Genomic DNA, 14,338 nt, shown 5'->3' on the forward strand with positions numbered 1-14,338 from the left:
ACATCACCCATGGGTTGCTGTCGAGGGTGGTCTGATGATGGTAATATCCTTCTTGGATAGTGTACATCACCCATGGGTTGCTGTTGAGAGTGGTCCGATGGTGGTAATGCCCTTCTTGGATAGTGTACATCCCCCATGGGTTGCTGTTGAGGGCGGTCTGATGATGGTAATATCCTCCTTGGATAGTGTACATCAAACATGGGTTGCTGTTGAGGTTGGTCTGATGGTGGTAATGTCCTTCTTGGATAGTGTACATCACCCATGGGTTGCTGTCGAGGGTGGTCTGATGATGGTAATATCCTTCTTGGATAGTGTACATCACCCATAGGTTGCTGCTGAGGATGGTCTGATGGTGTCCTTCTTGGATAGTGTACATCACCAATTGGTTGCTGTTGAGGATGACCTCTACAAGTACTGCTTGTACTTTGGATTGGGGACGAAAAGCTGGTGGAATGTGATACCTGAGTGGGAGAACCTGGTCTACCCGTGCTCCCATAATACTGTGTTGGTGAAAGGTACCCTGTTAACAGGGTAGGTTGATCATGCCTTGAGACTGGAGGGTTAGGAGACGTAGCAGAACTTGACATAGTGGTATGGTAGGTAGGATTGTAGTAAGCCTCTCCATACTCAGGACTGCAATAATAACCACTGAATGGCTCATATGGAGCAGGGGTGAGCAACCCAGCAGACATGCCTGATTGGAGATCGGAAGGCATAAATTGGGGCTGACTAGGCTCAGGATTCCTCGGTAGTACATTATTCTCTGAATAGACTTGCCCAAAATCAGACCGAGTCCTCAATGTACCTGGCTGTTGTACAGGTTGTCCCACAATGACATTGTCCTGAGACTCTTGCAAGACTGGAATATTGGCACCTCACCCCCTTGGTAGGGTGTCTGGGGTAACACTGGTGTTGGCATCAGCTGAGTTGTCTGAGTCGTTTGAGCTGCTCAAGTCAGCTGAGTTGTCTGAGTCGTTTGAGCTGCCCAAGTCAGCTGAGTTGTCTGAGTCGTTTGAGCTGCCCAAGTCAGCTGAGTTGTCTGAGTCGTTTGAGCTGCCCAAGTCAGCTGTGTTGTCTGAGTCGTTTGAGCTGCCCAAATCAGCTGTGTTGTCCGAGTCGTTTGAGCTGCCCAAGTCAGCTGAGTTGTCTGAGTTGTTTGAGCTGTCCAAGTCAGCTGAGCTATAAAGGAAACATATTTTTTCTTACCGGTACTATCTGTTTGCAAGATGAGAAATACAAAGTCAACTCCTATTGGTCTTATTGAAAGTACTAGTCTCAAAAAACCTTTGATCAGTGAATGAAGAAAAAAATCAATATAAGAGACTATAGCCCCCCCCCCTCCCTCCTAAAAAAAGAAGACATATATATATATTATTTACATATATACAAAGAACACAAAAATTCAACAAAATTTAGGTTGACTGATCTACTTTACAGTAGGGAATTTGTTCAATAAAGCTGTTACTGAATATTCAGTACTGTAAGACAAGAAATCTTCATTTTTTAAGGTAAACAGTATCACTTTATTGCATGCTCCCTGAAGAAGTATCAGCAGTGTAGCTTTTCTTAGTATTCCATTAGAGGCTCTCTGTATTGTTTATATATTGCAATATTCCTGAAAAGTCTACATGCTGTTACCTGGAATTTTTGTTTTGTTGTTATCACATCTACTGTACTGACCTTTGCAAAGATGTAAGGGTGTGAAGAAATGAGTTCAAGTCATGTTGAGCAACTCCATTGAACCTGAAGTTTCCCTTCCTGATCTGAGGAAAACAACCCTGTAACATATAATAGCAACATTGCTTGTAAAACTTGTATCAGTTTCAAGTAAGTGGATCTATTTCATTCTGGCATATTATATATTTTCTTGGGGAATACACACTCAACAACTTAAGTTACATCCCTTAAACAAAATGAAAATGAGAAGGAAAAAAAAGAAGTATGGAGAATCTAGGCAATTTGTTCAGTATAAATGAAAATTAAAAAAAGCTAGAGTACCCGGTAAGACAAATTATGCACAAGAGATTTACATTAGTACTGGTAGTAGTATCCACTATAGCAGTAGTAGTGGAATATGGTATCGGCGACAAGTAAATCAAAATCAACTATCTGTTAGACAAATCTTTATACTTTTTCTCATATTAGGGGATCAGAGAACAACAGAGAACAGAAGAGCATTACTTTTACGATTCAACCCTTAAAGGGCTTGGGTTGGTGGAAGCAGTCTACTTTCCTGAAAGTAATATGTTTGAGATTAATTTTATTCCACGAGCTGTCCTGACTTTATAGCCTAAAATCTTGTGCATCTTTGATACTAAATTAAAAGAATTCACCCATTGGTTACTGCCCAGCATCAAGAATGATTGCACCGTGCACAGCCAAAATAGACATTTACCCATATGTTATGTACACAATGCAGATTAAACAGGATAAATGTGACTGCATCTCTGATATGACTCCCCCTACATGTATGTTCAATGATCAATGATCCTGTGACTTTTAACATTTGACCTCACGAACCTTAACTCTTTTCATTTAATATTTTCATGCTCTCACATACCTGAGCCTTGTTTGGTTGAAATGGTTATTTTTTGGTTAATTTTTAGACTAATAAGATGTTTTCTGGGATTTGTAACAGTTCATGACCCTGTTATCATCCGCCTTTGATCTTTTACACTCATAATGTTATCAGTTCATCCTTACAGGTATATATGTATGTAATTAAATGACTTCGTAGCTTTTGTTTGATATCTGCCTGACATGCATACCTGGTTGCCTGACATAGCAACCAGGCATGCAGTAAGGTGGTAGATTGCTTTACCTAATAATAACTCCTGAAATATCACTTTTTCTGTGGCATTTTTTGGACATCAATTTGTTCAAGTTATGTATCTGCGTGTTTACAATAATTTTGAGAAGTTGTTGTCTTTCTCATTATGCTCTCATAGTTTTGAATGATATCTCGGTAAGATCACGTCTTTATTTAGGTTTGCAACAGTGATGAGTATTGAAACTTATTGTGTTTACTAAGCAAACATATCAGGTAAAAAAAAAAGTAAAGCACTAAACAATGCCAAACATGGATGAAAATTACTTCATATCACATATATTCTGATATTAGCCAAGGTATGCATGTATATTCAAAGGTATTTGGCTGCTACAATGAAATCTAAGCATATCACTGGGAACATTTAGATCTAACAACAGTTGTAGATCTCGCAGATGTTTCTGTTCTATCATTTTCACCAAAAAAAGAAAACATATATACATATGCACCCTATAACGATTACTGCTGTTTCATTCGTTCAATTACCCTCTCCATGACATATATACATTAGTACACACATACCTGTATAGATGATGCTTTTGCTTTTAATGTAGAGCAAAACTCCTCATTAACACTATGAACAGGCCGGACAAATTGACTAAATATGATCTTGCCAAAGTCTTTTTTTTTTTTTTTTTTATAATAATTAGATCATTAAAAGATTAGTTTCAGTATTAAAGGTATTTATAACTCTGGATTTCACAAAAAGAACACACTACAGTGTCCATGGAGAGGATTATTTAGAAAAAGTGATTTTTTTTTTAAAATTAAAACTATATATGTATTCTTTATACGGCTTTAAACCTGTTTGCATTGGTTTGTCCTACTCCTAATAACATAAAAATTAATAATACCCAGAAATATACGTTTGCTATCAATGTTCTCAAGGTATTTAAAACTCTGAATTTAATGTGCTCAAGAACCCTAAGTCAGGAGGTTTGTTGCTTCAGTGCAGTTTTGAAAATTCAAGCCTCTATTAAAAATTGGCTCTTTAAAAAATACATGACAAGTTTTTATATCAATCAAACTTGGAAAAGGTTGGATATTGATTATTGATCAAAATAATGTCAATCTTATACACGCTTGAATTTCAACTGAATCAGTACATGTATAGTTTGCTTTCCTTCCATGTTTCATGACTATTCCAATATACCAAGTGAATGGCCTTTAAAAAAAAGTAGTGTTTGGAAGAAAAAAAAACAGATATACATGTGCACCATATAACTATTAATGCTATATTTTTCTTTTTAATGACCCTCCATGACATTTATATAAGAACACGCATACCTGTATGGATGATGCCTTTGCTTTCAATGCAGAGTAGAACTCCTGAGTGAATCCCACTCCAGTGAAAAACTCTTCAGTGAGTGTCAGGTCAGTCAGGTTTGGCATAGAGCACAGTGCTTCTGCTAGGTGATGTGATGAGGCTGGTCTGAGACAGTAGAGACGATGAAGCTCGAGAGTCTGGACCTGCATTGTTTGTCAATATAGTAAAGCAGGTAATCTATACATGCATTTGTTTTATTTACTAGAACTGATTTCTCATTGCATTCTTATATCTATCACTGAGGGTATGTATTACACAGCTGTATTTATATTTACATTCCTAACCTTAAGATAACTAAATAGATTTTTGTTTTAAATCAATTCTTGCATAACATTTAAGTTCTAACCAGAAGGATGATTAAGTTATATATTTTTATAAAACATCCTTTATCTGTTTCCATTGATACATCTTACTCCTAACAACACTGGAACAAATAATACCCAGAAATCTGCATTTGTTATTAACATAGTGAAGGTACTCATAACACTGTTTTCATGTGCACAAGAAAGCTAAGTCAGGAGGATGTAGCTATTGTATAGTTTTGGTAAATTCAAGCCTTTATCGAAATTGGAAAGGGTTGGATATTGATGAGTGATCAAAATAATATTAATCTCATACACACTGGAATTGCAACCAAATACTTACTTCTATAGTTTGCTTTCATTCAATATTTCATGATTGTTGCGACATTTGGGGTACCGGGTAAATGAATTTAAAAATCAAAAAAGTCTTTGTAATTGAAAAAAAAGACATGTATACATGAACATCATATACTCAATACTACTCTTTCTGTTATCAATGGCCGTTTCCATAACATTAACATTAGGACACACAAACCTGTATGGATGAGGCCTTTGCTTTCAATGCAGAGCAGAACTCCTCAGTGAATGCCTCTCCAACGAGTGTAAGGTCAGTCAGGTTTGGCATAGAACACAGTGCTTCTGCTAGGTGATGTGATGAGGCTGGTGTGGGAAACTGGAGACCATTAAGCTTGAGAGTCTGGACCTGCATTGTTTGTAAATATAGTTAAACAGCACATATAAACATGTTTATGTTTTATTTACTAATTTCTGACTGTATTCTTACATTTTACACAAATTCCATTAATTACATAGTTGTATCATAATAACATTCTCAACAAAAATGAATAAAGAAATTTTATTTTCAATTCATGTCTATTCTCAGAACGAACTCACTTAAGTTTCTATGAAGAGAATGATTTAGTATGAGGATTTTTTCAAAATTATGTACGTATTCTCTGTAGCGCTTTCAAACTGTTTGTATCGATAAGTCCTACCTGAATAACATCGAAATTAATAATACCCGGAAATATACCTTTGCTATCAATGTATTAAAGGTATTTGTAACTCTGGATTTCAGGTGCACAAGGTCCTAAGTCAGGAGGATTGTTAGTACAGTTTGGTAAATTCAAGCCTTTATTAAATTTGACACTTAAAAAACTGTATGACCTATTTTTCATATCGATCAAACTTGGAAAAGGTTGGATATTGATTATTGATCAAAACAATGTAAATGTTATACAAACTTGAATTTCAACTGAATCGGTACATGTGTAGATTGCTTTTATTTCATGTCTGTTCCAATATACCAAGTGAATGGCCTTTGAAAAGGGTGTTTGGAGAAAAAAACATAGATGTATATACTGTGCACCATATAACTATTACTACACTTTCTTTTTTCAATGACCCTTTTCATGACATTTACATTAGGACACACACACCTGTATGGATGAGGCCTTTGCTTTCAATGTAGAGTAGAACTCCTGAGTGAATCCCAATCCAGCGAAAAACTCTTCAGCGAGTATCAGGTCAGTCAGGTTTGGCATAGAGCACAGTGCTTCTGCTAGGTGATGTGATGAGGCTGGTGTGGGACACTGGAGATCTTGAAGCGTGAGAGTCTGGACCTGCATTGTTTGTGAATATAGTTAAACAGCACATATATACATGCATATGTTTTATTTACTAATTTCTGACTGTATTCTTACATTTTACACAAATTCTATTAATTACATAGTTGTATCATAATAACATTCTCAACAAAAATGAATAAAGAAATTTTATTTTCAATTCAAGTCTATTCTCAGAACTAACACACTAAAGTTTCTATGAAGAGGATGATTTGGTATGAGTGATTTTTTCTAAATTATGTACGTATTCTCTGTAGCGCTTTCAAACCGTTTGTATCGATAAGTCTTACTCGTAATAACATCGAAATTAATAATACCAGGAAATATACCTTTGCTATCAATGTATTAACGGTATTTGTAACTCTGGATTTCAGGTGCACAAGGTCCTAAGTCAGGAGGATTGTTAGTACAGGTTGGTAAATTCAAGCCTTTATTAAATTTGACACTTAAAAAGCTGTACGACCTATTTTTCATATCGATCAAACTTGGAAAAGGTTGGATATTGATTATTGATCAAAACAATGTAAATGTTATACAAACTTGAATTTTAACTGAATCGGTACATGTGTAGATTGCTTTTATTTCATGTCTGTTCCAATATACCAAGTGAATGGCCTTTAAAAAGGGTGTTTGGAGAAAAAAACATAGATGTATATACTGTGCACCATATAACTATTACTACACTTTCTTTTTTCAATGACCCTTTTCATGACATTTACATTAGGACACACACACCTGTATGGATGAGGCCTTTGCTTTCAATGTAGAGAAGAACTCCTCATTGAATGACCCTCCAAAGAGTGTCAGGTCAGTCAGGTTTGGCATAGAACACAGTGCTTCTGCTAGGTGATGTGATGAGGCTGGTGTGGGACACTGGAGATCTTCAAGCGTGAGAGTCTGGACCTGCATTGTTTGTAAATATAGTTAAACAGCACATATATATATATGCATATGTTTTATTTACTAATTTCTGACTGTATTCTTACATTTTACACAAATTCCATTAATTACATAGTTGTATCATAATAACATTCTCAACAAAAATGAATAAAGAAATTTTATTTTCAATTCAAGTCTATTCTCAGAACGAAAACAATAAAGTTTCTATGAAGAGAATGATTTAGTATAAGTGATTTTTTCAAAATTATGTACGTATTCTCTGTAGCGCTATCAAACTGAAGTCCTACTCGTAATAACATCGAAATTAATAATACCAGGAAATATACCTTTGCTATCAATGTATTAAAGGTATTTGTAACTCTGGATTTCAGGTGCACAAGGTCCTAAGTCAGGAGGATTGTTAGTACAGTTTGGTAACTTCAAGCCTTTATTAAATTTGACACTTAAAAAACTGTATGACCTATTTTTCATATCGATCAAACTTGGAAAAGGTTGGATATTGATTATTGATCAAAACAATGTAAATGTTATACAAACTTGAATTTTAACTGAATCAGTACATGTGTAGATTGCTTTTATTTCATGTCTGTTCCAATATACCAAGTGAATGGCCTTTAAACAGGGTGTTTGGAGGAAAAAACATAGATGTATATACTGTGCACCATATAACTATTACTACACTTTCTTTTTTCAATGACCCTTTTCAATGACATTTACATTAGGACACACACACCTGTATGGATGAGGCCTTTGCTTTCAATGCAGAGTAGAACTCCTCAGTGAATGCCTCTTCAACGAGTGTCAGGTCAGTCAGGTTTGGCATAGAACACAGTGCTTCTGCTAGGTGATGTGATGCGGCTGGTGTGGGACACTGGAGATTATTAAGGTTGAGAGTCTGGACCTGCATTGTTTGTGAATATAGTTAAACAGCACATATATACATGCATATGTTTTATTTACTAATTTCTGACTGTATTCTTACATTTTACACAAATTCCATTAATTACATAGTTGTATCATAATAACATTCTCAACAAAAATGAATGAAGTAATTTTATTTTCAATTCAAGTCTATTCTCAGAACGAAAACACTAAAGTTTCTATGAAGAGAATGATTAAGTAAGAGTGATTTTTTCAAAGTTATGTACGTATTCTCTGTAGCGCTTTCAAACTGTTTGTATCGATAAGTCCTACTCGTAATAACATCGAAATTAATAATACCCGGAAATATACCTTCGCTATCAATGTATTAAAGGTATTTGTAACTCTGGATATCAGGTGCACAAGGTCCTAAGTCAGGAGGATTGTTAGTACAGGTTGGTAAATTCAAGCCTCTATTAAATTTGACACTTAAAAAAATGTATGACCTATTTTTCATATCGATCAAACTTGGAAAAGGTTGGATATTGATTATTGATCAAAACAATGTAAATGTTATACAAACTTGAATTTTAACTGAATCAGTACATGTGTAGATTGCTTTTATTTAATGTCTGTTCCAATAAACCAAGTAAATGGCCTTTAAAAAGGGTGTTTGGAGGAAAAAACATAGATGTATATACTGTGCACCATATAACTATTAGGCGAGGCGTCAAAAATATCGATACCAGCAGGCTGCCGCCTCACGTATTGGCGCATCGAGGCTGCAATTACGGCCGAAGCCTGGCTGGGGCAATTATTTTTCACTTATTAGCCCAGCCGGCTTGCGCCAGGCTGGGATCAGAGGCTCGGTTTCCATTCGAAAGGCGGCAGCCGGCGCATGCTTTTGTTCGGAGACCATTATGATGACATCATGAGTTAATTGAGGGTCCTACCGCCAGCGGTAGCCGGCTGAGCTAATTTAAAAAATGCAGCCAGGACGCACAAGTGCAGTTAGCTGCCGCTGGCTGGTATATTTATTTTTGACGCCTCGCCTTACTACACTTCCTTTTTTCAATGACCCTTTTCATGACATTAACATTAGGACACACAAACCTGTATGGATGAGGCCTTTGCTTTTAATGCAGAGAAGAACTCCTCAATGAATGCCTCTCCAGCGAGTGTCAGGTCAGTGAGGTTTGGCATAGAACACAGTGCTTCTGCTAGGTGATGTGATGAGGCTGGTGTGGGACGCTGGATTTTAAGAAGCTTGAGAGTCTGGACCTGCATTGTTTGTGAATATAGTTAAACAGCACACATATACATGCATATGTTTTATTTACTAATTTCTGACTGTATTCTTGGATTGGTCACCAAGGAAATGTAAAACACACCTGTATTTATATCCACATTTCTTAACAAAAACAAATAAATAAATGAATTAAAAAATAAAAAAAAATCATCAGAAGGAATTAAGTGGTCTTCTTCTTCTTCTGGAGTTGCTATCAGTGCTTCCAGATCTTCTTGGGTTCAAGGGTCTTTGTGTTCATTAATATTCCACATGTAATCTTTAAGGAGAATAAATCCCAACAAATTTTAAGTGATCGCCTTACTAAAACAAATTAGAGCCGGTCAAAATTATCTTGAAATTACTCCTATTTGATTACTTAGTAAGGAACGAAAATCTCTCCATATTTTGCAGTTTCCTTGCGGGCCATTCTCGCATGAGAGTTGCCATTTTGATTAAAATAGTGATGTTATAGTAGTACGACTTGTGAGATACCCACTGACCTGTAGACAATGTAGGACACTCACAGCGAAATACATGACAATGGTTTCCTAAAAATAGACTTCTTTTTTGTAATGCATTCAAATAAATGGATCAAATTTTAATTTTGAACAGTGGTCTACGACAGTGCTATGGAGCCTATGGCAAACAATAGCTCTTTAATTTTTGTTATCAAGGCCTACAAGTTGTGAAGTTTGGAGAGCATAATTGCCTATTTATACCATGATGTGATGGTTGTTAGTTTCTTGTCTTTCCTCTCTTAAAAATGCATATCATGTGCAGATCCTCCCCCCCCCCCCCCCCCACCTCCCCCACCTTCCCCTGGTTGTACTCAAAACTGTGTAGAAAGACCTACACCATTAAACCGAGCACCACCGCCATCATTTTTTTCTATCTATAGACCAAGGTTTCCTTAGTTTGCCCAGGAAAATGCAAATTTAATATTATTAAGGTGTTCGACAGAATCACTCAGTTTGATCTCATTAAAGAAACATTGTTTCTAAAGACTGAGGCTTCCTTGGTTTCTTTGGGAAAATGCAAAATTAATTATATTTAGTTGTTTGATATATATCATCACACAGTCTGTTTGTATCTAAATGGTATCTCAATGTTTGACCTCTTGTACAGTATGTATGTTTGATCTCACTCTTATCTTATTTTTTATTATTATATATGCATGATTTATTGAATAAAGAACAGATGTATAAGTTGTGTGTTTATTATAAGTTTTGGTAAATAATTGTTTAGTCAGAATATGGTGCGCTTAGAGACACCAGTATTAAGCGCCTTATAAATATTGTGTATTATTATTATTATTAGATAATAGTTTTAGTGTCGATGTGATAAAGGGAATTTAATCATGAAGCTAGCTAGATTAACCAAAATAGTCCATTGAGAAATAATTTGATAGCCAGGTAGACAATCGTGTTAGCATCCAAGAAAGGGGTTCTAGCTAGGACATCTCTTAAAGTACGTCTCTGCTCACTGATGTAAAAGTTTGCTCTCAAATATTATTCTTTCAAAATACTTTGATTGTCAATCCATTAGGAACCTCTATGTGTGAGTCTACATCAAATTCTGACTGATATTTAGACTGTATAGCCTTTACAATGTTTTCATTAACCACTTGACTGCTACTGGCTTAATAGCGTTCATACCCCCTGTGCTACTCGCACTAACATCATTAGTGGGACTGAAACATCACTGCTGGATCTTTTTTTTTTGAAGAGTGCCAGCTACTGTTCAAGACCTGTATAACGTCATTGCAGTGCTAATTACACAGTAGGGCTAGGCATAATATGCAGTGCTTCGGTCTTGAAAGTGCAATGCACTAAGCACGTACATGTACATCACGGGTGGCCAACCTTTAAAGCTCGCTGGCCACAGCTAACGATTGGCTTAACTTGGCGGGCCGTAGGTAATGTTCCCCCCCCCCCCCACACACACACATACTCATGCAATACGTGTACTCATCTGCAATTTTGCAAAAACTAATAATCAAACAACAAAATCAGTGGAAAAAAAATTGGGCTTACTTTTTTAGTGTGATTTCTACGGGGGAATTTGATGGACAAGTTTCAGCAAGTTAGACCGGTTACTAATTTGTCAGGTCTTTGTTTTCTAGCCTCACCCTGTAACTCTCCATAATTTGCTAGATGCAGCGTGTCATAATGTCTTGCTATGTTGTTAACCTTCATTACATTCACACTCTGGTGACAAATGAGGCAAAGTGGGTTACATTTCTCTTCTATGAAGAAATACTTCAGAGATCAATCTGATTTAAAGTTTCTGCCTTCATCAGAAACCTTCCTTTTCTTCGCAGGTCTCGAAGTCGATGCCATATGTTTGTTATTATTTTAAACAAAATCAAGGATACAGCAGAAAGAACCTAACCTTTATTAGTTGTACAATGTACATCTCATTGAATGCGGTTTAAAGGGAAGGGGACTATCCAGTTTACGGTTAAGATTCATGAGAAAATTCAACGGCGGGAGAAAAGGGTTGTAAGTTTCAAGATAAGTATGGCATTTCAAAAATGGCATTTCGATTCACAACATTTGTATATTTACAAACGTTACTGTGTGCGGAAATTACAAACTTAAATTAACACGGCGAGTGATGTTAATGTCGTTAATGTAATGGAATGAGAGGAAATTTGAGGAGTTTTGTATCAACCAAGTAGTCAATAGCTAGCAGGTGTCACACAGAAAAATCCCAACCAATCTTGTTGCAGTCCTCTTCTTTTCCTCTCTTCTTTTCTCTTTCTCCAAGCTCTCTATCCTCCTCTCCTCTTTGCTTATCCCTTTCTTCCTTTCTTCCTTTCTCCCATTTATATTGTATAATTGTATTTATGTATTCTGGCGTACCCACTACAAGCTATGCTTTTCGGGTTTCGCGCCTTCTTCCTTGTAATACAAGTTCTTTAATTATATTTATGTTCCTACTTATAAATTGTATTGTTTGGAAGAAAATAAATGTTCATTTGAATTGAATTGAATTGAATAAACCAGATTTTAGATTTTTCATTTACATCGGTGACAGACAGGCTACGAATAATCCGGATAACTAAAATCTGGATTTTTAATGGGCCATTGCGCACTCGCCGTTTAGGTGCATAAGCATTGTGACATCACATGTTCAATCAAAAGTAATGTGCAATTAATGCGTCTCATTAAATCCACGCTAATTTAATTGTGCGCAGGTTATGATAGCGCGTATGCCAGCCAATCATTAAGTCAGACCTTACACTGACCTTAAAGGGGATTATTTCAACATTGGTGTCAGACAGAAAAATCCCTTGAAAAATCCCTGCGCACTCGCCGTTTAGGTGCATAAGCATTGTGACATCACATGTTCAATCAAAAGTAATGTGCAATTAATGCGTCTCATTAAATCCACGCTAATTTAATTGTGCACAGGTTATGATAGCGCGTATGCCAGCCAATCATTAAGTCAGACCTTACACTGACCTTAAAGGGGATTATTTCAACATTGGTGTCAGACAGAAAAATCCCTTGAAAATTCCTTTCAAGGGAGAATTATCTTGCTTTGTTAGAGGATTTTTTAAGGGATTTTGTAAGGGATAATTGATGACATACGGCCAATTATTAATTTTAATAAGTTGCGAATGATGAAAACAAATTATGGAAATAGAGATAGCTGTGTGTAAATGTTTTACCCTATTTCATCGCTGCTATGCATTTATGACCTATTTTTATGATTACTTTTTCAAAGCTCCGCGGGCCGCACAGAAAGAGCTTGATGTACGTGGTACGCACAGGCAAGCGAGAGCGAGAACACGTACATTGTACGTGGTCCGCAGTCAAGTGGTTAAAGGGACTTGGTAACATTGTGCAGATGAGATAAAATGATGCTAATGTAGTGATTCCACTGCTAGATGTAAAATTAAAGATAAACTGATCTGATCAATTCCTGAATTCTCCCAACTATATTATTATAATTTAATTAAATTTAGGTCAATATAAATCGTCACAAAGCAATGAATTGGCTCTATATACCATTCCAAACATTAGTATGTGGAACGATTGTTTAAAGCCTGTTTGGTGTCTTATTTTCATAGAAAATTGGGTGGGAAAATTAAAAATTTGGTTGGAAGAATTTACTGTTAGAGGGTGTCGCACAGTGACGCCTTCAGAGAAAACCATAAATATTTATTTGATATTTTTATTTCAGGATTTTTGGCATGTTAGAGGGTTAGTACGGTAGAAGGAATATAATAACTAACATTTGCTTTAAAAAAATACGCTGTTTTTCCATCAATTTTCAACAATGTAATACCGAGTCACTTTAATGAGATATATGAAGGAAAGAGAGAGGGCGTGCAGGAATAAATATACATTCTACTTAAAACAAAAATCAAGGCAAGACCAATAAAGAGTGAATTCATGGTCTCATAAACTAGTCCAGTATTGAAACATCATTATGATGAGAGAAGATGGGATAAGAGGTAGAGAAAAAAGACATAGAGAGAGAGAGAGACAGAGAGACCGTGAGAGAAAGGACGAAGGTATAGAAGGAAATAGTTTTAAAATTTTAACAGGAATACTTGACAATTCATTACATAGTGCAAGCAAGAGAAGTAACAATAAGACAGATGGTTATCACAACAAAATCGAACTAGAGTATTTCTACCTTTATGAGGAATTCAATAAGTTATTATTCATGGAGGATGGATTAGTTTTTAATATTCTATAGTTTTAAGTTAATGTTAAATCAATGAAACCAATTAAGTGGCATCAACAAATCTTCTACCTTTCTTCTAGATTAATTCAAGCATTTCAAATATATGTCTAACTGATCATAAACATATCCTTAATCTGGGAGTGGCATGTTTAATTTGGATTAAAGATTTTTTTTTTTAAATCAGTTCATGGTTTGACAAAATCAATGTCAGTAGTGATTCCGTGGACAAAATCAATTATTTGGAGTGTACATGGCGCCCCACAGCACATAGTTAGAAGTAGAAAGGGACATGGAAATGTTGACATCTAGTGCGGTGATCTTTGTTGAGTTAGTATGCTTAATTTTATAATTGACCTAGGAAAAGGATTGGTGAAATCAAAATTGATTGATGTGTAAAATTGTCACTTCTGGCATTTTTCCTAGCCCTGGCATTTTACATTCAATATTTTAACCTCTCACACTTTAACACCAAATAAATTGTCCTTGGTAGTTGCCAGGGAGGGGGGT

At 35.9% G+C, this 14,338-nt stretch overlaps 1 protein-coding gene across 1 annotated transcript; it reads right to left on the reverse strand.

The window, feature by feature from the left end:
* Positions 1-237: 237 nt before the first annotated feature.
* LOC105440340 (probable serine/threonine-protein kinase DDB_G0291918) lies at positions 238-9,129 on the reverse strand. The gene is made up of 4 exons (XM_011670350.2): positions 8,956-9,129; positions 4,115-4,297; positions 1,681-1,778; positions 238-1,179 (listed from the first exon to the last, which is right to left on the reverse strand). The coding sequence occupies exons 1-4, from the start codon at positions 9,127-9,129 to the stop codon at positions 876-878; spliced, it is 759 nt and encodes a 252-aa protein (XP_011668652.1). The 3' UTR covers positions 238-875.
* Between the last annotated feature and the right edge of the window lie 5,209 nt (positions 9,130-14,338).

Source organism: Strongylocentrotus purpuratus, unplaced genomic scaffold, assembly GCF_000002235.5.
Source record: "Strongylocentrotus purpuratus isolate Spur 01 unplaced genomic scaffold, Spur_5.0 spur5_scaffold_1, whole genome shotgun sequence".
NCBI classification, from domain to species: Eukaryota; Metazoa; Echinodermata; class Echinoidea; order Camarodonta; family Strongylocentrotidae; genus Strongylocentrotus; species Strongylocentrotus purpuratus.

Bases quoted from the DNA above. Each gene is read 5' to 3' on its own strand.
- LOC105440340 (XM_011670350.2), bottom strand. From the start codon at position 9,129: ATGCAGGTCCAGACTCTCAAGCTTCTTAAAATCCAGCGTCCCACACCA. The intron at 1,779-4,114 runs GTATGCGTGTTC...TATATGTTACAG, and splicing joins CAAAGGCATCATCCATACAG to GGTTGTTTTCCTCAGATCAG. The intron at 1,180-1,680 runs GTCAGTACAGTA...TTTCCTTTATAG, and splicing joins ACCCTTACATCTTTGCAAAG to CTCAGCTGACTTGGACAGCT.